This window comes from Mus caroli, unplaced genomic scaffold, assembly GCF_978045245.1.
Source record: "Mus caroli unplaced genomic scaffold, Mus_caroli_1 scaffold_10, whole genome shotgun sequence".
In the NCBI taxonomy this organism is placed as follows: domain Eukaryota; kingdom Metazoa; phylum Chordata; class Mammalia; order Rodentia; family Muridae; genus Mus; species Mus caroli.
In genome coordinates this window covers 12,403,715-12,429,562 of record NW_028227265.1, presented here as the reverse complement: position 1 = coordinate 12,429,562, position 25,848 = coordinate 12,403,715, and the positions used below count along the sequence as shown (strand labels likewise).

General features: G+C 49.7%; 1 protein-coding gene across 1 annotated transcript in view; it reads right to left on the bottom strand.

Annotated features, from left to right (window-relative positions):
* The window catches only part of LOC110300494 (polycystin-1-like protein 2), an 81,318-nt gene that overhangs the window by 25,825 nt on the left and 29,645 nt on the right, over positions 1-25,848 (bottom strand). Inside the window, 16 exon segments of the mRNA XM_085844258.1 lie at positions 900-1,116; positions 2,175-2,389; positions 3,217-3,416; positions 5,555-5,701; positions 7,915-8,093; positions 8,662-8,763; positions 10,938-11,168; positions 13,588-13,781; positions 15,106-15,325; positions 16,327-16,458; positions 17,578-17,704; positions 19,135-19,259; positions 20,368-20,550; positions 22,763-22,894; positions 23,851-24,042; positions 24,466-24,611. Coding sequence (XP_085700384.1) covers positions 900-1,116; positions 2,175-2,389; positions 3,217-3,416; positions 5,555-5,701; positions 7,915-8,093; positions 8,662-8,763; positions 10,938-11,168; positions 13,588-13,781; positions 15,106-15,325; positions 16,327-16,458; positions 17,578-17,704; positions 19,135-19,259; positions 20,368-20,550; positions 22,763-22,894; positions 23,851-24,042; positions 24,466-24,611 — 2,742 coding nt within the window.

Here is a 25,848-nt window from a genome sequence, read left to right as displayed (position 1 = left end):
CTGCCTGCCTCTGCCTCCCGAGTGCTGGGATTAAAGGTGTGCGCCACCACGCCTGGCTTGGTTTTAAATCTTAGAGGTGACATATTTATCATAAGAAACAAAACAAGGGCCAGGGAGATGGCTCAGAGGACACCGACAGTTGCTGCCAAGCTTGATGGCCCACATGGTAGGGGGAAGCCAGCCAGTCACACAAGTTCTTCTCTGACCTCAAAGCATGCTCTTATGTACTCGTATTTTCAAGGAGCATGAAGCTGTGCGGGCTGGTACCCCCTGTGATCCCAGCATCTGGGCGATCCTGGACCACCTGATTCCAAAGAACTCTTCCATGTCCTTTTAAAGGGACTCCGGGCAGCTCCAGTGTGAACATGGCTCTGGCAGGCTTGGCCTTCTCTGAAGTTCCCTCTGCCGTGCTAAACTGTTAGACTGCATTCCTAAAGCTGGCCCCCAAGGTCTACTCCCTTATTTGGCCACTTCCTCCTCCCGAGACTGGCTACCAAGGTCCAGCTATCAAAGTATTGAAGTTCAGCGATCAAAAAACCCCCTTTGGCTCACTTAACATGTTCAATTAAAATTAAACACCTCATCCTAAAAAAATGGGGTTTCCCCCTTGTACCTTTATAGGCCATTTGGCTATGGGCCACATCTGTCTCCTCTCTATCCAGAGGCAGTCCTTTGTCCCCCCAAGACAAATTCCCCTCCCCGATCTCCCTTGCCTCTTTTCTCTCCTCACCTTTGTTCCCTTCCCCTTCTCCCCCATCCTCTTATCTCCTGCCTCTGTCCCTTATCCCTGCCCTCTGTCCCTTTGGGGCAATAAATCTCCTTTGTGCTGAGAACTTGGTCTTGAGGGTCCTGAGCTGGATACTCCTTTCACCTTTGGCACAGACCTGGGAAGGACTTACCTTTCGGTTTCATAGACCCACGCGTGGAGGTGATAGGGTCCTCTCTCCCTTTGGCTTCCTCCCAGAAACCCGGTCCCTCTGTGCTCTCCGGACAGATGATGTCCTCTATTAAAGCGAGGAGGTAGTTAATGTCCACCGGGTTCATAGAGTCCCAGCCTGAGGCTGGGGGTGGCACCTTCAGGGCTTTAAACAGTGAGCTGATGAGACTCTGTATACCCTGCAAGAAAGCCCAACGAGGCGAGGGGACATAAGCCACGGGCAAGGGCACACGGCACAGAGGTCAAGAGCACACATAGGCCCTGAGCTGTGTGATCCACGGTTCAACTACAGTTTCGTCCCCTACCCCAGGCACGATCCGTAACCACTGAATTCCCTCTCGTAGGGCTAAACGGACTCATTCCGGCATCCCAGGCTGCGTTACTCAAGCCACCGCACACAGCAAGGGTCCTATACAAGATTATCAAGCACATGAGTACAGGGAAATGTGTCTCTTTTAGGGGCTTCTAGCCTGGGGCCGGGAGGGCGGGGGGGGGGGGCGGGGGCGGCGCCACAGTCCTTAGAACCAGACTGCTGTCAAAGACAGTGCTTCTGGGCATGCTCACAGAGGAGCCTACCAACTGGTTACCTTCCCTAGAAGGGGCGGGGCAGAGACCTGAAGGGTCTTGAGGCCCTCAACCAACCTTTTGCAATTCTAACACAACTGCATAAGGTCTAGAGCATGTGTGTGTGTGTGTGTGTGTGTGTGTGTGTGTAGGATACGGGCAAGGAAGGAGGAGAGGGGGCTCCATTTACACAGCCATAAAGAAACCATTGTCACTACTGCGTGCTACCCTTCCAAGGCTGCTGCTTTAAGGTCACACATGCTCCTGCCTGTAACCCTTCTCCATTGCTCCGTTAGGAAGCCCCAGTAAACTCACTGGTTTCTCTGGAAGAACTTGGTGGACTCATTTTTTGGGTTGTCCTTGGAGCCTAGGAGGAGCATGGATATTGTTTGTGTCTCCCACCACGGAAATAACTTTACCAACAGAATTTCCAGTGAGGGTCGGATATCTTGCACACAATAGGTACTCAGAAAGCATGCATGTGTGTGTACACGTGTGTCCTATTGGTCTGCATGTGTGTGTACATGTATTGTGTCAGACTGCATGTTTTCAGTTGGCGAATCTCGGCAACTGAGACTATGGTAACCCAGGCCTCCACGCACCACCCTGTACTCCACTCCTGCCAGGTTAGAGCATCCCTCCATCCCTATACAAGCTGAGGCTGAGAACATGCCTTGGTCACTGTTTCAGGTGTCAGAAGTCCCTCCTCCATGGGCTGCGCTGAGGGAGTCAGGTTAAGGGGTCCCTGTTTCTGTCTCCCATCCTTCCCCGTTGGGAGACGAGGTCGGGTGTTCCGGAAGATCTGGACAATCAGGAGGTTGATGGGGAACATAAGGATAGAGCTCTCCAACCCAATCATCACCTCCTGCCAAGTGAACTCAATTTTGCCTAAAGAGAAAGGGAGGGAAGGCGATGTCAGATGGAGGCAGATGCCCCAGAGTCCCCTCTTCCCTCTCAGCAGAAGGCAGCTCACAGTGAAGGACCAACCAAGCACAACTCCTGAAAGGTCATCCATGCGCCTTTAGATGCCCACCCTGCTCCTAAGAGGCCCTTAGCTTACTCTGAGCTATGAGCTAAGCCAGATAGTCCGTGCTAACATGGCAGAGTACCACAAGCCTGGGCCGTGTGGCTCAGCTTCTCTTTGCAGGGCTGGAGGCTAAGGTCAGCTGTGAGGGTACACGGACAAACACATCTTCTTTGTCCCAGTGAAGACTAAGTCAGGGCGCCTAGGAGGCGGCTTGGTCTGTAAAGTGTTTGCCATGCAATCTTGGGGACCTGTAACCCCATGATCCCAAGCATTGTAAAATGTCAGGTGGGGTGGCACCTGCTTATAATCCCAGTGCTAAGAAGAGTGACAGGCAGGATCACGGAGACATTTTGGCCAGCCAGTGTAGCCCAGCTGGTGAGCTTAAGTCTTCAAAAGTGAGGTGACTGACTCCTGAGGAGCAATGCCCAAGGCCAAACCCTGGTTTCCGTATGCATGTGCACATGTGTGTATGCACATATGCACACAAAACATAAAGACCGAGTCAAGTTAGGCATGGTGGCACACACCTTTAATGGTTAGTGATACCTGGTCCACAGAGACCTTGTCTCAGCTTATCAGATTAATCACCAACGAAGCTAAGTAATCTCCTTTAGATTACAGAGGCCTTGCAGGGGTGCTAAGACTGGTACCCACAGCCCCAGACCTCAGAAGTAATCCCGAGATTTACCCAGATCCATCTTCTGCTCGGCTGGGTCCTTAGGGACACCCCAGAACATGATGCTGGTCAGCATGGTGCAGAGAAGCATCGAGAAGCAACAGGACACCCTCTGTACGCGCGTGAAGCTGCTCCGAGTGGCATTGCAGAAGACTGAGTACCAGATGTGCCCGTCCTGGAAGCCCGTGGAGGTTTTAGTGAAAAACAGGTGGCTGTGGACAGACAGACAGGAGGGAGACAGGTGGACAGACAGGAGGGAGACAGGTGGACAGACAGGAGGGAGAGGCGGACAGACAATTTAGAGAAGGAAACAAATCTTCAGGCGGAGGGGGGGGGGCTGGTCTCTTAGAAACAACCCGGAGCGGGGCACGGCCTTTAACCCTAGCACTTTGGAAGGCAGAGACAGATGGAGCTCTGTGACCTCAAAACCAGCCTGGCCTATAGAGCTAGTTCCAGCCAGGACAGCCAGTGCTGATATACAGAGAAACCTTGTCTTGAAAAACAAACAAGCAAACAAACAAACAAAACTCAACAATAACCTGGGATTCAGCTATAAGGTTTAGCATGTTTGAGGACCAGCAAGACGGTTCAGTAGGTAGAACGCCCTTACTACACAACTATAAACTACATTTTTTAAAAAAGCTGGATTAGGTGATTTGTAACCCAAAGCACCATGGGAGGTACAGACAGGAGATGCTCTCAGGTAAGCAGCAGAGACCCTGCCTTAGAAAAAAGGTCAAGCTGGAGAGATATCCCAGTAGCTAAGAGCACCATGCGCTGTTTCATAGTGACTAAGAGCACCCACTATGTGCTGCTTAAGAGTGGCTAAGAGCACCCACTATGTGCTGCTTAAGAGTGGCTAAGAGCACCCACTATGTGCTGCTTAAGAGTGGCTAAGAGCACCCATCATGTGCTGTTTGTTTAAGAGGACCTAAGTTCAAGTCCCAGCACCCACATGACGACAGCTAACAGCTGTTTGTCAGTCCACTTCCAAGAGGTTTGACCCCTTCCCTGGCCCCCTACAGACACTACATGGACATGGTGCACAGATACACATAGAGGCAAAACATGTGTGCACATAAAATCTCAAAAAACTGGAAGGGGAGAACCAATTCTCAAAAAGCTGCCCTCTGACCTCTGCAGAAACGCCACATCACAGACAAGCACACACTCACACCAGATACATCTAGGAAAACTAGCAGATGGTGATTTTTATTTTTGACACGGCCCCCTGTTGCACAGGCTAGTCTTACAATCACTGTTGTAGAATGAGTAACCGTGCACTCCTGGCCCTCCAGCTTCTAGTCTCTAGTGTTGGAACTGCAGGCACTTGCCACCACACCCAGGGGCCCTGGGCTTCGGGCAAGCACTCTAGGAACTGAGCAACATCCACATCACATGTGAAAAGAGAACCCCCTTGGAGTCCTCGCCTGCCTTCCCTCTGCCTTGTGACCTCAGGCAGCTGGTGTCATTCCTCAGGCCTGTTTCCTTGCCTTTAAGATAACAACAGAGGGCTGGTGAGATGGCTCAGTGGTTAAGAGCACCGACTGCTCTTCCAAAGGTCCTGAGTTCAAATTCCAGCAACCACATGGTGGCTCACAACCATCCCTAACAAAAATCTGATGCCCTCTTCTGGAGTGTCTGAAGACAGCTATAGTGTATATACACATATAATAAATAAATTAATTAATTTAAAAAAAAGATAACGACAGAACCTCCTTTCCTGGATGTTTGGAAGGATTTAGAGCCATAGTTGTGACCGACTTGAGACAGGGTCTCTTGTGTAGCTCAGGCTGGCCTCCCACTCACCGAAGCTGGTCTGTACCACTGCGTCAGCAAAATCGCCACCTTTGTGAAGCACTGAGGCAGCGCTAACATGGAGGTAAGTGGTCAGCGTGAGTGGTACCTTTGCTGCAATTTGAATTTAATAAGATAGCTATAATATTATCAGTTTAGGACCCATCACCCCTAGTCCCATCTCGGAGCAGATCTCTAATTCAGAATTTATCCCTTTTGAAGGCCCCACTGGGAGGGGACCAGACCAGTAGACCTTCTGCCCATTGAAGAGAGTGAATAAATTCACCATGCATTCTGGGAGTGCTATGGCAAAGCCCTTAGGAACACTGGGTATGATGGAATATGGCTGCAATCCCAGTACTTCTGACTCTTAGGCTGCAAATCCTGTTAGAGGCCCCATTCCAACAGGACATTTGGACCAACAGTGTCACATACTCAAAGAGCCACTGGTTGAAATGTGCTTTCATTAGTGAGCCTGGGCTCTGAGGCTATTTCCCTAAGATTAAAGATAACAGTGAGTTACATTTGCCAAAAAAAGACAGACAGAAAGTACCTAAACTGCTTCCTGTCCTGCTCTGTGGCCACAGGAAACACCTTATCCAGGACACAGTCTCCAACATCGACGGACAGCCACGAGTTGCAGAGGAAATACCACTTCCGGTCCACCGCAGCGTCATAGACCAGCACCCGGCTCACATACCTGGAGAAGGGAGATACAGCTCTGAGGATAAGAAGTGGGGATAGGACTCCCTGGGACATCCCAGAGGTAAGACCTTCAGAAAAGGGGCCCCAAGACAGGCGCACGTGGAAAATGCATGATGCTCTTCACTTCGAGTAGGGGTGACATTTGGCCTCCTGTGAGGGGGGCATTCAGCAGAGAGAGCCAGCTTAGCTTTGAAGGCAGCTGCTTGTTCTCAGAGAGGCGGCCAGGTGCCGGGAGACACATTTGAAAACTCTGAACCCCTGTGGGTACACCTAGCCATAAACAAAAGAAGCCCGGTGACAAGTGTGCGCCAGCAAACTTCTTCCAAGCCTCAGAAGAGGAGATTGTCTTAGGAGGTGTGGGCTAACAACAGCTTTTCTGTCACTGTCTGGCCAATAGGAAGATGACAGAGCTGAATGCTCAATACGAGTTGTCATTGTGTTGTACACATGTCCCCCGTTTCCATGAGCATAGCTCCATCAGGGATGCAAAGGCCAACTATGTCCAGGCCATGGCCCTCCTGGGAGACCGACATCCAGTGATGCAGGACCTGGACATTTTGATCTAACTTGGGACAGCTTCAGGGATCCATAAGGGTGGGCTGGGCTGTTACTGGGTGGACCATTGTTTGACACCTCCCTCTGCGTATCCCAGCCTGGCCTCCCTCTCCACTTGCTGAGGAGAGGGCTTCTTCAGGAGACACTCAACATGCTCACTTGCCTCTCGGAGCCTGCTTCCTGCGAATGCGGTGAGTTAAAGACAGCAGGAAGCTTGGTGTGGTGACCCATACTTCTGACCCCAGCTCTCATAGGCTGAGACCAGAGACTGACAGAAACTCAAGGCTAGCCTAGGCTACAGAGTGAGAACAAACAGATCTTGTCAAAACAGCTAAAACCTAAGCAGTGAATGTTCTGTCTGTCTGTCTGTCTGTCTGTCTCTTTATCTCTCTCTCTTTCTCTCTGACATTTGTTTTTTGAGAGACAGGCCTTGTCTTAAATTGTCTGTCAGGACAAGAATACTTTTTTTTTTTTTTTGGTTTTTCAAGACAGGGTTTCTTTGGTATCGGTAGCCCCTGGCTGTCCTGGAAATCACTTTGTAGACCAGGCTGGTGTCGAACTCAGAAATCCGCCTGCCTCTGCCTCCCAAGTGCTGGGACTAAAGGTGTGCGCCACTACCGCCCAGCGACGAGAATAACCTTGAACTTCAACCTCCTGCCTTTCAAGTGCTGGGAGTATGGGTATACACTACCCAGTGTATTATTTATTTATTTATTTATTTATTTATTTATTTATTTCTGAAATAGAGTCTTTCTATGTAGTCTGGGCTATCCTAGACCTTGAACTCACAGAGGTCCACCTGCCTCTGCCTCCCAAGAGTTGAGATTAAAAGGCGTGTCCTACCACACCTGGCATGCCCGATGTTTTTTGTCATAAAGTCTCATGCTCTAACCCAGGCTACTACAGTGCTCACTATGTACCCCAGGCTATCCCAGAACTGTCTTATTAAGGCTCTGCATGCTGATACCTGGTCATACTGACACTATTTGTCTGATTCACTCATTTTGATCTCAGGAAGAATGGATAGGGCTTTGCTATGAATGTGTAGCTGTGTGTGATCTTGGACAAGTCTTGAGTTGGCACTAAAGAAAGGCTAGGGGCAGGCCCAGTGCTGGACACCAGGGCTGGACTTCAGCCTGCCTCCCTTCTTGTCTGGTTTCTGTGGACCTTGAGCCAGGGGCCTCTCTGACCCTGTGTGATCGTTTGTATATTCTTAGGCCAGGGAGCGGCACCATTTGGAGGTGTGACCTTGTTCGAATAGGTATGACCTGGTTGGAGTAGGTGTGTCACTGTGGGTGTAGGCTTAAGATCCTCACCCTAGTTGCCTGGTAGTCAATCATCCACTATCAGCTTTTGGATGAAGACATAGAACTCTCAACTCTGCCTGCGCCATGCCTGCCTGGATGCTGCCATGCTCCCACCTTGAAAGTAATGGACTGAACCTCTGAACCTGTAAGCCAGCCCCAAGTAAATGTTGGTTTTTATAAGACTTGCCTTGGTCATGGTGTCTGTTCACAGCAGTAAAACCCTAAGACACCCTGCTTGTCTCACTTGTACCACACGGAGCCATTCTATGTGTTTGTGGAGGTGTGAGGCATTGACTCAGGCATTGAGGCCAGACTGGGCGCTGAAGGTCCTAGTCTCCCAGCTCACCATGACGGCCGGTCCCCAGAGTTGTCATGCCACAGCCTGAGGCTCTGCAGTTCTCCCAGGGGGAACAGAGTGGCAAGCAGGAAGACATCAACCCCTCCTCGCTCAAAAACCGCAGCGTCGGGGTCTGACAGGTGATGTGGCTCACTCTCTCCATCCGAGCCATACAGGGTGAGAGTCACCTAGAATCCAGACACCAGACACCGGGACTGTAGCTCAGCAGGTGCAGCCTTTGCCCAGCCTTCAGAAGTGCTGTGCTTGATCCCAGCACTGCACAAAACTAGGCATGCAGACACAGCACAGACATTCACACTCACACACATACACATACTCATATACAGTTATACTTATTCTCACACACTCATACTCATACACAGACATCCATACACACGGGCACACACATTCATATTCACTCACATACACTTCCAAATACACACTCGTACACTCACACATACACACACTCACACTCATACACTCACATATATGTACACACTCACACATGACACAAACATACTCACGCACATTCATACACTCCCACTCATTCACTCCTATGCACACCTTTACACACTCATGTTCACTCACACACATACACACACACACACACACACACATTTACATACAAGAATATCCTTTCCCCTAAAATACAAAATGGAAGGAGGGCACCAGCAACATAAAACCATGGAATCAAATACACTCCACAATGACAGCCACCTCTGCACCGGGACAGACACACCCACCAACCACAGGTACCTTCGAAGACGTGGCTGCCCCTCGCCGGTGTCCAGTGTAGACTGTCACCAGGTAGTGATACTGGGCAAAGGGGTCATTATCCTCCAGGACTACGACTTTCACCTGGACAGAAGGACAGAGCCAGTGGGACCCTACTCAGTGAGCTCACCCAGCAGCTAAGAACAAGTCAGTCACCCATGACAATAGACATACAAAAGCAAAACTGGGTCCATTACACTCTGATCCAGTGAGAACCGTCCTTTATGAAACAAGGGCTTCAAGAAAAATACCGTCGAAGGCAAGGAAGCATCAAGCGCTTTCATTAATTATGAAGTGTGAACTGTGGAGTTAAGTTGGAAATGGACCGGGCATTAAACTGAGGGTGTTCAGTGTTAGGTATGGCGAGCCAACTGTTTATGCAATCAGATTTGTCCCCCCCGGGAAGTTCAGAAGAAATGAGATGTTCGCATGTTTTAGCGAAAGCGTCAAGTGACCTTGACTTAGCTGGGAGCTGTGGTGACCTCTGGGTCATGCTGTCCTGCTCTGCTTTCCCTCCCATGAAAGTTTTACATCAGCTTCTGAGGAATGGCTTTCAAGGATGTAGAATCATCTCTGTGACAGACATACTCTCTGGGGGCAGCCGAGAGTCAATGACCCAACTGTGAGGTGTCTGCGTGTGACTAGGACCTGTGCATCGCAACCCAGCTCAGCCAGGTCTCCTCGAGGACTGGTGAGCTGTCACTGCAGCACTGCCACCTCCCCAGGGGCTCACCCAAAAAGTTCCTTTTAGAGAACACCCTCAGCCTTAACTCCATTTTAGAGCCTGACTTCCGGGAGCCAACCTGTGGCATTGAAGGTGGATTATGTATTATATATATAGGTGTGTTTCTTTTTTGAGACAAGGTCTCACTATGTAGGCTTGACTGACTAGCCTGGAGTTCTCTATGTAGACCAGCCTGGCCTTGAACTCATAGAAATCTATACACCTCAGCCTCTTGAAATGTGTGTGTGTGTATACATATACATATACATCATAAACATATACACATACACATACACATACATATACATCATATACATATACATATACATATACATATACATCATATACATATACACATACACATACACATACACATACACATACACATACACATACACATACACATACACATACATATACATATACATATACATGTACATATACATATACATGTGTGTGTTGGCCACAATGTCCAAAGAGGCCAGAATAGTGCCCAGATCCCCTGGAACTGGGGTTACACGTGATTGCGAGCTGCCTGATGTGGGTTCTAGGAATGGACCCTGAGCTTGGTCCCTGTGCAACATCAGCATGTGATATTTTAGTTATGTGTTTTGTCTGCATGTGTGTAGATATGTGCATGCATGTGAATCCCCTGGAACTGGAGTTACTGGACTTAGGGATGGTTGTGAGGCCCCGTGTGGGTGCTCGGAACCAAACCCATGTGCTCTGCAAGAGCAACAAGGGCTCTGAATCAGGGAGCCACCTCTCCAGCCCCATTTGTGTAGTTTTGTCTTTGTTAATTTTTTTTACACAAGGTCTCATTATGTTTCTCTGGCTGGCCTAAAACATACTGTGTAGGGCTGGAGAGATGGCTCAGCGGTTAAGAGCACTGACTGCTCTTCCAGAGGTCCAGAGTTCAAATCCCAGCAACCACATGGTGGCTCACAACCATCTGTAGGGGGATCCGATGCCCTCTTCTGGTGCATCTGAAGACAGCAACAGTGTACTCATATACTTAATGAGTAAGTAATTTTTAAAAATTCAAAAGAAATACTGTGTAGGCCAGACTTGCCTTCAACTCAGAGATCCTCCTGCCTCTACCTCCAAGTGCTGGGACAGAAGCCTTGCTCCACTCGACCAGTGTGTGCTCTTAACTGCTGAGCTATCCCTCCAGCCCCAACCCGAGACATTTAGAGATCAAAGTTCGGTCCCATGGAGGAAGCAAAGACCCGTGTGACTGCTGAGTGACACCTTATGACATTTAATTCTGTGATGTCATCCCTAGTGATGGGGAGGGAGGCAGTGATGGGCAGCCTCAAGCTCTGACACACTGGGCCCTCACAGTCCCCTATGCATTCCCTCAGAGATTGTGAACATGAGTGGGGTGGTGCCTTCATGCAGTGAGTACTTAGTTGATGATTGATAGCACAATCTCCCTGGTAATCTGCTGAAAGGGGATGATCTGTAAGCGCATAGGCTGAGGGGCCAACTCCCCGGAAATAACCCTCCCCTTCCCAGGAACCCAAGACCTCACCTTGGCCTGATCCTGTATGTCCTTCCTCCTGGCCCAGATCACCACCAGCACATACAGCAGGCAGAGGCAGCCCACTGTGGTAACCACCACGGGGTTGTCCTCAAAGGTAGCAAAGAGCTCGGCAGTCTGGTGGACGTCGATGGCGTTGGGCATCACCAGGAAGGAGCTTCCGAAGAAGGTGAGGTGGTTGCAAAGGCAGTGTGTCTGGGAGAGGGTGGTTCGCGGGCCCACCTGCAAACCCCAGAGAGACCATATTCGGGAAACGAGTCTGCTTCAGCCTAGCGAAGCAAAATGATAAACACCACCTCAGTGTGGGCGCCCCACAGTCAGCCTTTCGGGTCCATGGATTTAGCCAACCCTCTGGGTAAAATTATATCTTTTTTTAGGGCTCGGGATGTAACTGGGTTGGTAGAGAGGTTGCCTAGAATGCATGAAGCCCAGGGTTGAATCAACATCACATAAACTGTGTGTGGTGGCGCTCACCTGGAATCCCAGAATCAGAATGGGAGGACCAGGTGTTCAAGGTCCTCCCCCGCCCCTACATATTCAAGGCTAACCTGAGCTACACAAGACTCTGGCTGACTGGCTATCTAGACCAGAGGCATCAAATCCCCCTGGAGCTGGAGTCACAAGTGTTTGTGAGCTGCTGATGTGCGTGGTGGGAACTAAACTCGGCTTCTCCGTGAAAGCAGCGAGGATCAGACGGAGTCCAGAGTTCCCAGAACCCAAATGGATGCATAAGGTGGACCTGCTAACCTGCTGGCAATTCCAGCCTCAGAAGGGGGAGGCAGGAGTCCTAGAGAAAGGTTGATACCGTGCCTAGACGTGTCAGCCAGCTATGGGTGTGACTGGGACACCTGCCTCATCCAATGAGGTGGAAAATGGAGGATTAATCCTAGCATCAGTTTCTGGCCGATATACACATGGGCGCACATGCATGTGCACCCACATCTGAACATGCATATACACACACAACGAAAAAAATTCATTTTCGAGAACATGATTTACTTTCATCGTGCTAGGGATCAAACCCTAACCTTCCCAGCAACGTTCTCTCTCTCTCTCTCTCTCTCTCTCTCTCTCTCTCTCTCTCTCGCTCTCTCGCTCTCGCTCTCTCTCTCTCTCTCTCTCTCTCTCGCTCTCTCGCTCTCTCGCTCTCTCGCTCTCTCGCTCTCTCGCTCTCTCTTATTTTGGCTTTCTTGTTTGATCTGCTTGCCAGGCGCTGGGATGAAAGGTGCACATAACCACACTGGGCTTCTGACACAGGGTCGTTCATTGGCCTGGAGTTCACCATCGAGGCCAAACAGTTTGGTCAGGGAGCCCCAGGGAGCCGCTGCATGACTCTGCCTCTCCACGAGTGATGCCTGGCACTGTCACATGTAACCCAGGACCTGTGCTTACAAAGCAGGCACTCTCCAACTGGTCCATCACTCCAACCCCAGAGGAGAGTATTTTAAACGGCATCACAAACATCTGGAAGCTCACTTCTGTACTCAGAGCCTTAGGTTTGGCTGAGTGAATCCCGTGCCTTCTCCCCACCACCACCCTGATCCTGTCCCCTGGCTTCCAGCTTATAGACAGCGTTGCCTTTTACAACCAGAGGGTTTAACACAGTGATTGTCTTTGACAGGTGGAGCCTGCTCTGTAAGTTAGGTATTGTGTAAAGTTGCTTGCACCCCTGCACCCCACTCAGCTTGACCCCGTTTTAGGATGGTAAGGGTCAGAGAGGTGGGGCTACTTGCCCAAATTCATCCAGCGAATATGGACTAAACTCAAATCCATTTGATGGCAGACTGAGTCCTAGGGTACAGGAGCATCCCATGATAGCCATATAAGGTAGTTTTGGGGATTGGGTGGTCTGGGAGGCCACCGTCCTCCCAGGCCTATTCCTAAGATGCAAAGGCTGGTGCTTGGAGCATGGGGACCTTCTATCTCTTAGGACCATCACCATTTTGCTCCTTGGACCTTGATAAAAATTCGATCACAATAAGACCGTTCTGAACCTCAGTAGTTGGGAAAGCTGTGTTGTCATGGTGATGATTTGGCCACGGGCAGACCGGCTCTGAGGCACGGGTCCTCTGTATGAGGTGTGTGGGATTCGGAGGCAGATCCATCCACTTTCCTGATCCATTGTCTCATTGACTGTGAAATGGGGACAACAGCTCTCCTGGGGCTATCTGAAGCACTGATGAGCTAATGCTGGTAAAGTTGAACTTGGGACACAGCTGAGGTCAGTTTCTGGAAAGTGACACCCTGGCTTGCCATGCCTTACACACACACACACACACACACACACACACACACAATGCCCTCTGAATCATGCCTATTTATACTCATGATCCTGTACTTCTGGTTCCTGAGATGGGCTCAGATAAGATGTTGGGGACCACACCACCAAGCAGGGTGAAGTAGGGAGAAGTAGGGAGCGTGCACCAGAGTTTATAGCAGGAAATCTGACCTAGTCGGGGCCATGAAGTTTTCTCAAGGAAAATGGACTTAGCTGAGGGGAAAGAGGACATTCTGAGCACAGGAATGGTGTACGCAGAGCACCTTGGAGAAGCCAGAGACATCATGCCAGAGGCTCCAGAGGGGACGCTACAAGGGTAGACACTCCCACCAAGCCTCCCCAGCTTATTCTTCACGCCCTTACCTGGCACCCAGAGTCGTCCCAGGTCTCCTGGGTTTCATCCCAGAAGACACAATGTGCCAGGAAGGTGGTAATGCCAACTGTGAGGTTCCTGCCAGAGCTAGACTCCAGATCAGCCTCGGGGACCACCCTCAAATAGTAGACTCCTTCTCCGAAGGGCAGGTCCTCTGGGTGCAGGATCCAGGTGGGAAGATCACCTGCAGGGAACAAGGCTCTGGCCTCAATGAAACTAGGGGAGACCAAGGTGACATGGCAGGGATGGAGACCTCGAGGTGGCTCTATCGTCCCAGGAGTACCCTTGCTCACTGTGCAGGGGCAGTCAGGACATGAAGGGCTCATGTCCTTATTGGCTATGTGGTATCAGAGTGGTTATTGAATATCTATGTTCTTTTTTTTTTTTTGTTTGATTTGTAGTTTTGAGCAGAATCTTATGCAGACCAGGCTGGCCTCAAACTTGCTACGTAGCCAAGGTTGGGTCTACTGGTCCTACAGGTCCTCTTGCCTTAGCCTCCCAAGTGCTGGGATTGCTCTGCACCTGGCTTGACCCTCTCTGCTCATATCTGTAACGTAGAGATCTCTACAGCTGCCCTTGGAAAGTTATTTATGGGCTCATCTGCATCTCCATTGCATGCAATAAATGTTTATCTATTGGGGGCAAATAACACCAATAGCGTCAGCCCATGACGGCCACTGAAGAAGGTGGACAGTTTGTTCTTTGCTTTTTCATGAAATAATTCTATGTGTGTGCATGCACATGTGTGTGGCATATGTGTGCATGGTGTGTGTGTGTGTGTGTGTGTGTGTATGTGTATGGTGTGTATGTGTTTGCCTGTGTATGAGTGTGAGTATGTGGTGTGTGTATGCCTGTGCATGAGTGTGTGTGTGTACACACACATGTGCATATGAGGAGACCAAAGGCTGACACTGGGTGTCTTCTTCAATGCTTCTCCACCTTATTTCATGCTTTAAAAAGATTTATTCTTATTATTTTTAATTATGTGCAGTCGGTGAGGGGTATGCGAATGTGGGTATGTGTGGATGCCTATAGAGGCCAGTGGCATGGATCCTCCGTTAGCTGGAGTTACAAGGGGAATTGTGAGCCACCCAGCATGAATGATGGGAACCGAACCAGAATCCTCTACAAGTGCAGTGTGGCCTCTTAACTGTTGAGCCATCTTTCCAGCTTCTTCTTTTGCGGCGGGGGTGGGGGAGTGGAGGGGGTGCGGAGTTGTTGGTTGGTTGGTTGGTTTTCTGTTTTTCATTTTTGAGACAAGTTGTTTCACCAAAACCTGCAACCTCACAGATTGAGCTAGGCCAGTGAACCCCAGAATCCCCCTGTCTCTGATCCTTCCCCACCCTGGATTGTGATCACAGGCATAGGCTTTTTATGTGGTTCCTGAGGGTGGAACTCTGGTCCTTACACTTCAATGACTGAGCCATCTCCCCAGCCTTGTCCTCTGATTTTCCTTTGACACCTTAGTTTGAAGCTGGACACAGCCGGGAGCCCAGGAAGCTAACTACCTGTGGCGGCCACAGGAGGCAGGTGTGTTTGGGCATCATAGCTGGTCTCATTGGGATGGTAGCCATAGCCCAGGCTGAGTGTGAGTGGGACTCCAGGTCCCCAATGAAGCTGAATCCCCAAAGCTGTGTCCCCTGACGTCACATTCACTGACAGAGCTTCACGGGTGGCCAGGCTCAGCATCTTCGGCTGGATGTGTGCTGAAATCCGGGGCAGCAGGATCTGTTTTCAGAAACAAAGAGTTCGGGCCAGGCAGCAGGCAGGTGGGCAGGGAACGTGATGTATGTTCAAAGCCCTGAGGTGTCGGTGTGGAAGGACTGATGGACAGGAAGACCTCTGCCTTGGGGGCAGGGAGGTGTCTTTCCATCTTCCTGTTTCTACAGGCCACCTGTGGTCCTAGGTTTCTGGTCCATCACCCCCCCCCCCCGCCTCACTCAACTGCTCCCTGTGTCATCAACAGTAGTCAGTGTCTCCCCTTAACACTTCACCCCACCTGCTTCTCTCTTCTGAGGCCCCCTTGTACCTCCACTGGTCCCCTGGATAATCTAGTCTCAACAGCCAATCTCCAGATCACCTTCCTGCCAAGTCCCTGGTGGCACATTCACAAGTGCCATGGGTGACAATGGTGTCATCCCTACAAACTGTTAATCATTGAGGGGAAACCACAGACAACTAGAAAAAGTCAGTAAGCTCCTAAAAGAATCTAAGTGCCAAGGAGCCGGGTGTGGTGGCGCACGCCTTTAATCCCAGCACTCGGGAGGCAGAGGCAGGCGGATTTCTGAGTTCGAGGCCAGCCTGCTCTACAGAGTGAGTTCCAGGACAGCCAGGGCTACACAGAGAAACCCTGTCTTGAAAAACCAAAAAAAAAAAAAAAAAAAAAAAAAAAAAAAAAAAAAAAAAGAATCTAAGTGCCCATCGTACATAGAATGTAAGCATTCTTGCTTGACTTTAAGGAAAATCTAACAGCATTTGGAGGCTGCATCACAAACCTTTGAAATGAACATTTGGTTTGTACCATGCTTAGAATTCCACCCAATAGAGTTAGGAGAACTGTCACATACCAAAGATGTGTGAATGGCTATATATGCATGGTTTGAAGCTGAATACAGTGTTTCCTAGTGTAAGGGACATACTTTAACTGTTGTTCTCACATCTGCTCCCAAACCAAGCTGGAGAGAAGGCCACGTGCCACCCAACTGCTGCTAACAGCGCAGTGTGCCTACCTCAATATTCTGTGACAGGTTCTTCACTGGGATGGGATGGCCACTGGAGCTGGTCAGGCGAAGTCCACCAACAGTCCCACTGACATCAAATTGGCTTGGGGAGGAGAAGGGGTTCTGTGAGAAACTCATCATCTGAAAGCCAAGAGCAAGAAGCACTGATGAGAGTCGGGGTGAACACGTCCCTGTGTGAACAGTGAGACCCGCAGGCTGGTGACTGGCCCTCGCTCTATGGGGTGGATGCAGGCTCCTGCATTTAACTGATGGTGCTTTCCAGAGATATCGTTTGCAGAGGCCATCTCCAGGACTCAGCAAGCCTTTCTTCCCCCAGAGTTGATATAATCAGATCTCAACATCTTTAGTTCTATGTCTGTGGACTCAACTAAATGTGGACTGGAATATTTGAAAAAAGATGCATTTGTACTATGGGTACGGATTGTTTTCTTGCCATTCTCCTAAATAACACATTACCATTAACTACTTATCTAGCTTTTACATTGTATCAAAACCGATACAAGCAACCAGGTCTATGCAGCGGTGTAGGCTGAGCATGGTGGTAGTGCCTTCAACCACAGCCCTCAAAAGGCAGAAGTAAGTAGGCAGATCTCTGTGATTTCAAGACCAGCTTGGTTTACAGTGAATTCTGGGTCATCCAAGACTACATAGCGAGTTCTTCCCTCCTTCCCCATCCCCTTTCTGCATATATATGTCTCTGTGTGCATATGTATATGTGTTTGTATATGTATGTGTATATATGTATATGCGAAGCTGAGCATAGGTTTTGCGTGACTGCTATACCACATTCTATAAAGGACTGAGCAGCCACAGATTTGAAACTCACGTTCACAGGCATCCTAAAACCACCCCCCTGGGTACCAGGGGTAGTAAGATGTGTCTAAGAAAAAGATGTTGGTCTATTTTCACCAGCATTCAGGGAAATCAGATATGCCTTAATGTGGGATGGAAGGGGCCCTGGTCTTTTTATGTCTTAGTTATGGACAGAAACCTAGAGAGCTGCACTATCAACTCATGAAGCCAAGGTTGCTGGGGGCACTTGCAACCTGCTAGAAATAGAATGGACTTGGATGTCCAGCGTTGTGGGGTCTGAGTCCCCCTGTGCTCCTGGCTGTGGCTCTGATGAGATACTGAACCTCGGCCGTAATGGATGGGACTGTAGCATCATCAGCGAGCAAATGCAAGGGTCAGTGCTTTGCACACGTAAAGGCTGTCTCCACAGATGCATTGCTGGGTTACCCTTATGTCCACAGGCTCCTGGCTGTCCTCCATAGGGCCGAGGAAGGTGGCGGTAGGCAGGGTGAAGGTCACAGAGTCAGCGGCAGCAGTGTGCACTGAAGAGCCTTGCCAACTCCGTGGCTGTATTCTGACCACAGGGTGAGAATAGGAAGAAAAGACATTGGTGTTTGAGGAAGAACCCCCATTGTGCACTTGAGGAAGAGGGGGTCCCACTTTATTGTCAGAGGTTCCACTGTATTTGTGTTTAGCAGTTTCTGTGTTTCAAACAGAAGCAGCATCAGCAGCTGCTAGTGTCCAGGTGTGTATCAGAAGTCCATGAACAAGCTTGGACCAGAGATGCTTAGAACTGACTCTCAACCCCTGGTGTAGTCCCAGTACTTAACAGGTGCCTGGCAAATCACTTCTCCAAGGTTCTCTCCCCTTACCTGCCTTGACCTTTGATACCATGGGCTTCCAGCCCCATATTTTCTGGCCTTTGTCCTTGTCCCATCTGATGAGACCAGGGACCTGTTTTCAGAGACAGATACTGCTGATAGAATCTGCCACTGGGACCCAAGAGAGCCACCATGGTCCGAAGAGTCAAGGACTAGGCTTAGTGGGATAGACTCCATCCTGCCTACTTTAGTGAGTATCATCAAGCTGTGTGTGATTTTCCTCTGGGATGGAAATGATCTTCACCATCTCCTATCAGAGTAGCAGTGACCAGCTAAGGCCCCTAAGACTGGGCCCATTAACATTATACTCTGGAAGGGACAAGAGAGCTCACAGGGCTTGTGGGGCCAGGGAACACACAGGCTCCTCCCACCACCAAGGATATATAAGCAGGCAATAATTGTTGACAAGTGGGGCTCTTTTCTTCAGTCGTGCACCCACCCACCCATAAGTCGTCTGTAACTAACATCAATAAGTGCCAAGTTAGATAGACTTGGGTGAAGTGATTTCTACGTTTTCGTCTATATATGGATGAGTTAGAATAGCCACCAGGCTACCCATAGTGGCTCAAGTGCTTATAAAACCCAGCCCTGAGGCAGGGGAAGAGTGATCACTGCAATTCTGACACCAGCAGGGTCTACATAAATAATCCCAGGTCAGCCAAGGCTGCGCACACAGCAAGACCTGCTCTCAACAAATAAATACATAACTACACTAGAATAACTTCCCTGGAAAACACACACAACAGAAAGTAGCTTGAAGCTGACACAAACCTTCCTGGGAAAGCTCAAGTGGATGTGTCTGGGATTGCCACAGGCTCTCTACAATAATGGGATAGCCAGGGCTACCCATGACACAGAATCATGTGTGTGAGGAGGTGGTCCCCCTCATTAGCCCCCTTAACTGCACAGCTCAGGTGATTTTAACACTGCCCTTATCTCTCCATAGCTCCCCTGCTGTCCCATACAAACACCTACCATGGTGGAAAGACTCCATTACACCCACACACCAGGTTCAGATCCCAAAACTTCTCTATCCCCAAGACTGGCCTCTAGGCCATGCCTTGGGTAGCTGGGTTGGGTAGGGGCATCAACTTTCTTGGGCATGCATAGCGGAGCTCAGTACCTGTCTGTGTATACAGAGATGGAGGGGGTGACCAGAATGGCTGGAAGGCCTCCTGGCAATGTCCCCAGCAGAAGGGCACTCTGCAAATGGTCTATAACCCGAAGCAGCTGGGCCACAATGTAAGCCTGGAAAGGAAGCAGGACATGACTGTGAACTGTCATCATTGTCCCCAGGTTAGTGTGGGACTCTTAGCAATGGCTGGGAGGTGATAGACAAAGACAGCCCTACAGGTCATAGGCAAAGCAGGCATCTACAGGAGGTGACTTAGGAAAGTCACATATTGGTGAAATGAACCAGGGCGCTCGGAGAACCTGGCTTCAGGATCCATATGAGGAGCCATTGTTCTGTGTGACCCTTTGCTGTGTGACTGTGCTGTGGGTTCATGCGTGTGGCCTAGGTGTTGCTCCAGCAGAGATAAGAACCATAGGCAAGGCTCAGCGCCCTGCCCCATCCAAACCCCCACATCAGACACATCTGGGGCCAGCTAGTTGGTTCACTGGGTAAGATGCTTGAAACTAAACTTGACAACCCGAGTTCCATCCCAGGGACTCATGTGCACACACGGAATTGTGGACATTCCATCCCGTATGTGCGTATGTAGTTGTGAATTGTGTGTATGTATGTGTGTGAGAGGATGAACATGGGAATCTGTTTAGTATCTGAATGTGTGGACACATGTAAGACATCTTTGCATGTGTCTGTCCTTCAGGGTGTGGTAGTTGTTGTTTTGGGTAGGAAAAGTAGCCCATTTGGCTTTGTGGCTTCGCCATGATGCTACCCCCAGAGGAAGTACTCTCAAGGCCCTGCAGTGACTCTTGAGGTCACAGCTGTACTTCATTTCTTGCTCTGGGTGGTTGACTCCTAAAGACATTCTATGTTTTGGTTACAGGAACCAGGACATTGCCCAAACTTGTCAAGTGGTTCATATAACCTGTCCAGTGGACAGCTGACAGGGTGAGGCAGAGTGCTTTCAGGTATAGATGAGGAAAGGAGGCATGGGGTAGCTTGGCTCCCAAGAGACAGGAGGGACTCACTAAGTGCAGGACCCCTGTTCTGTGTGTTGTGTGCTATCCACATTTGCTCTCTAGAGCCTTCCTCTCAGCCTCCAAGAAGCACTGTAGCCTCTGTGCCTATTCCATCATCTGTAGGTTGGCGAGAAGGATCCACCTAGCAACACTAGCATGGGCGGGCGTGCAGCATGCACGAGGCCTGCATCTGGTCCAGGGCACCCACCTGGCTGCTGTTAGCCTCCATGGGCTCTTCTGATCTGTGGCTGAGGGAAGCTTCCAGAACATTCCCCACAGCCTCAAACATGGCCCTGGTGGCCTCCTGGCGTCTCTGATCCTCAGGACGAATCTTGGTACTGGCTACCAACAGGGCTTCAGCGGCACGCTGCAGAGCATGGCTGGCTTCCCACTGTGATCACCCAAAGAAGGAAAGTCAAGATGAGCCCCTTCTTGCCAGGGATGGGTCATTCAGAGGATAAGGAGTATATTGGAAGGGAACCATGGGAGGGCCCAAGCCAGGACAGCTAGATCAGCACATGGCACAAGCAGCCTGACTTAAATCTGGCTCCATTCTCCTTACTAGCATTGAAGTTCTTTTGGGAGAGTAGCCTGGTCTGCCTCTGAATCTTTCCATAGTACTTTTCACAATGTCCTATACACAACAGACATTTGGTAATATTTACTGACTAGGGGGATGTGGTATGAATGCAAGGAGAATGGATAGAGGCTGGAAGGATGGAGGCCAGGTGGAGTATAGATATAAGCATATCAGGTGGACAATAGATAGATTGAGGATCCATGCAAATGGGTGGAGGTCAAAAGGAAAATGGATGGGGGATTTATAGAGAATGGATGGATGGATGGATGGAGGATGGAGGATGGATGGAGAAAGGATACATAGGCAGATGGATGGATGATGGATGGATGGATGATGGATAGATGGATGGGTGATGGATGAATGGGTGGATAAGTGGATAGATGATGGATGGGTGATGGATGGATAGATGGATGGTGGATGATGGATGGATGGGTAGATGGATGGGTAGATGGGTGGATAGATGGGTAGATGGATTGATGGGTAGATGGATGGATGGATGGATGATAGATGAATGGATGATGGATGGATAGATGGTGAATGAGTGATAGATAGATGATGGATGGATGGATGGATGGATAGATGAATGATGGATGGATGGGTGGGTAGATGTGTGGGTTGGTGGGTGGATTATGGATGGATGTATAGGTAGATCGGTCGATAGATGAGTAGAAGGATGAATGGGTAGATGGATGGATGGATGATAGATGAATGGATGGTGGATGGGTGGATGATGAATAGATGATGAATGGATGATGGATGAATGGATGATGAATGGGTGGATAGATGGATAGATAATGGATGGGTGATGGATGGATGATGGATGGATGAATGGGTAGGTGGATGGATGGATGGGTGGATTATGGATGAATGGATAGGTAGATGGGTGGATGATGGATGGGTGAATGGATGATAGATAGTTGGATATAACACTCATCCCAATTTTGTAATTTTATGTGTTTGTGAAATTATTTGTTTAATATCTAGGTGTCCAATACCCTTGAAGTACCACTGTGGCAGGTCCATGTGTGAAGAAGTTCGATACCTGTGCACGGCGTTCTAGAAGCATTTGTAGAATGAGTAAATTAGTGTAATGCACAGAAGGGGGGATAGGAGATGTATAGAGGGGTGTGTATGCATAAAACAGACAGAGGTGCAGATAGAACAGAGGTGCAGACAGGGTGGGAGCAGGAAGTGTCACATCAACAGCATACAGCCCTGGAATAGTTCCAGCCTTTCTGGCTTCATGCTGGGAGTTCTGTGATGGCAGCCCCCTGGCAGAACGGCTGGGCAGGATCAGGGTGCCCCCTCTGGCTTTATGGCTTCATTTTTGACTCTGGTCTGGTACTTGGCTATGAGTCTTCAGGAGGATGATCCTGAAGCAAAAGTTTGCATGTGAGCCATTGATTTGAAGGTGATCCCAGGGAACATTATTTTAGAGAAATGAGGAAGTGAGGATGATGGGAAGGGTCAGAGGTCAATGCAGAAGGTGCTATCAAGCCTATTGAGATTTAATCCGGGACTCAGTCCCGCTCAGGACTTACCCACCAAGAGTGTCCAGGAGCTGAGGTACTTGTGCCCCACCCTCACCAGTCGCTGAGCACTGTGCGAATCCCCTGCCATGTGATCAGGTAGGGGAGCTCTGAGGGCCACGGAGACCCCAGGCTAGAAAGGCAGGAGCCAGCAGCTGCATGTTAGGTTGACACACAGTGGGTCTGCGGCAATATCTGGACACATACTTGGGACCCAAGATGAATAGGATCCAGGTATTCCCGTTGGTACCCACTAGTGGGCAGTAAACATTCAGACCATAAGCCCAGTGCGAGGCACCTGGGCCTGCATGAACCACCTTCCCTTGAACCACCCATGAAGTACTCTTAGGAAGAAGATGGCAAACGTCTCGTCGCCCCAGGACAGTGCCATAACTGAGGGACTTCTTTGATCTATCCTCTAATGAGTTGCCACCCCCACACCATGGAGAGATGTGTGCTGCACATAGCCTGGCTCAGCCAGTGGAAAGTCTTACCTGGGCCACAGGTGTGAGCTCCTCAGCACGGTGAGTCACCTCCCTCAGCACCTCAGCCAAAGCCTGGACCCTCTGCATGTTCTGCAGGCCGGTGGTGACCTCGGACAGTGATCGCAGCATAAGCTCTCTGACCTTGGACAGAGGGAGAAAGGCCAGGAGATGAGCTGTACCTCAAAGGCACTGTGAAGGCATCTCAAGAGAATTCGGGGATCCCAGGAATGACACGGCTCATCCGGCTCTGTAGACCTGCATGTATGGCAGAGGGAACAGCAGCCAAAAGAAACCCACATCTGCACCTTTGAAACCAGAGACCATGGTGCCCCACAGGAAAAAAAAAAAAAAAAAGAAAAGGTGCTTTGGCAAAAGCATCCTGAAGATACAGTTCAGGTTAGCACCTTCAAATGGGGAGCTCTTTCGGCAGCTACAGGTGGGGACGGTGTAATCGCAAGGGTCTCCATAAGAGAGGCAGGAACATTGGGGAAGGAGATGAGGGATGTATTCAGAGGTGAGAAAAGAGAGAGGGTTCAAAAATGTGGTAAGGAGGTGCTGGGGTCATAGCTCAATTAGTAAAGTACTTGGTATAGAAAAATGAAGACCTATGTTTGATCCTCTAGAGCACACAGACATACACACATATGTGTACACACACAGGTGCACACACACATGCACACACAGAGACACGCACACATGTGCACATGCGCACACACACACACACACACACACACACACACATAACATGGAAAAGGGAGTTAGGATCCCAGGACTGGTGATGACCTCTAGAAGCTAGAAAAAGTAAGGAGTAGATTCAATTCTTCCCTACAGTCTCCAGAAGGTTCTCTGCCAGTGTGAGGCTCGCAACCTCTCTTTTGGATTCCAGAAGACTGTGACTCCATGGAGTTGAGCGGAGAAAGCGGGTTACCAATAAAGAAGACATTTCCTTCATTTTTTTTATGTCACTCAGTGGAAGAACAAAAGCAGGAAGTGACCATGACCACTGGGAGAGGGGCACTCAAGGCTTCTCTGACTCACGAGCTCCATCCCCACCCCGAGAAGTCACATGCAGACCTTAAAGGACCCATTTCACGCACCTTTCGCTTGATGTCCATTCCAAGTTGCCCAGAGCCTGGGCTCTGGTCCTCCGAGTTGAGTTCAGAGGACACAGCCTTGGCAAACAGGAGAAGCTGTTCACGGCCACTCTCGTGGTGCAGAGCTGTGGCGATTCTCTCTGACACCATCTCCTGGAATGTCACATCTTCAACACCCGTGTAACCATGTCCCACCTGACAGGGGAACCAGAAACAGGATCAGTGGTCTTTTTGTTCAAGATGCTGGCCCCTAAAGCCATGGGTCTGGGAGCAGAGCAGGCCTGGTAGAGGAGCTCTTGCACTTCCTGAGGCTGGAGGGCACCCAGACACGTTTGTATCAGGCAAGTGATGGCTTCCACCACCACATCTTGGGCAAGCTCACACTCCACCTCTAGCTGCTTCCTTCATCCCATCCCCCCACACCCCCCCACACCTGCTTCTGAGCCTCTGAGCCATGAACTCCTTTTGAGATTTCTCCAGGCTCTGCCCAGAGTACTCCTGGCTGATCATGGCTGCTCACCCGTGCCCTCAGCTGCCTCGGCATGCCCTGTAGTCAGCAGTTCAGCCGGGTGGAGACATTTCCTGGTAAAGAAACCGGAGCTATCAACCACCACCCACCTTAACTGCCACTTGGGTCTGCTCCCTGTCCCCTGCCCGATTGGTGACAGAGATGACTACTGGCAGGACAAAGCCATCCTTTTCTTCTCCGAGTGGTAGGTACACAGCAGGGAGGGCTGGTTCGGGGCCACAGTGGAGGCAGAAACCTGGCAAAACCGGAAATGGAGCGATTAGGAGGGCATAGCCGAACCCCTGGCCACAGGGACAGAGAAGTCCCAGCTATTGAAGGTGTGACAGCCACTCTGGAAATCCACTGAGCTGGTGAGAAGGCAGCCATATAGGTCGCTACACCTTTAGAAACGTTTCCCTAAAGTGTGTGAAAAGTCGAGGAATCGTCTCCCCACTCATAAGTGGGTTTCTGATTTGGGGGGTTTTGTTTTGTTATTTTTTGTTGCCTTGGTTTGGTTTTTAAACTTTTTTTTTTAATTAGATTTATTCTTATTTTATGTATATAGGTGTTTTGCCCACATGTATATCTGTGCACCGCGCACGTGCCTGGTGCCTTAGGGGCCAAAGAGGACGTCGGATCTTCTAGACCAGGAGCTCCAGACGTTGTGAGCCACCATTCCCAGCACGGGAATGGAACCTGGATCCACTGGAAGAGCAACAAATGCTTTTAACTGCTGAGCCATCTCTCCAGCCTGGAGGTGGTTTGTTTTGGCAGTTAGTTTAGTTAGTTAGTTATTAGTTATTTTTTTTCCATCTTATTTTTTTTATTACGTATTTTCCTCAATTACATTTCCAATGCTATCCCAAAAGTCCCCCATACCCCCCCAGTTATTTTTTTTAATGTGGTAAAACAAATTATGACATGAACAAAAGGAAGTTGGGGAGTGGATGGAGAGAAAGGAATAGCAAGAGGAAGAGAATCAGCCTCCTAGATTCCACTTAGACCAGAGCCACACCTCTCCAGGAACCAGCAACCCGAGCTAGGTGGGCTTCTGTTGTCCTTAAATCAATCTCTCTCTCTCTCTCTCTCTCTCTCTCTCTCTCTCTCTGTGTGTGTGTGTGTGTGTGTGTGTGTGTGTGTGTGTGTGTGACAGAGACAGAGAGAGACAGAGACAGAGAGAATCAGAGAGAGACAGATAGAGACAGAGAGAGGAGGGGGATACCCACATGCCGCAGCACACGTATGGAGTGCAGAGGATAGCAGATAGCATCTTCGTGGTGTTGGTTTTCTCCTAATACCTTTATGTGGGTCTGAGGATGAAACTCAGGTCCCAGGCCAGAGCAGCAAGTACCTATACCTACTGAGCTATCTAGTCAGCCCGTTGGCGGGGGTGGGGTGGGGGTGTGTGTGGTTGTTTGTTGGTATTCACTTGGGATTTTGTTGGTTTTGTTTTTGTTGTTGTTTGTTTGTTTTTCTGAGACAACGTCTCACTC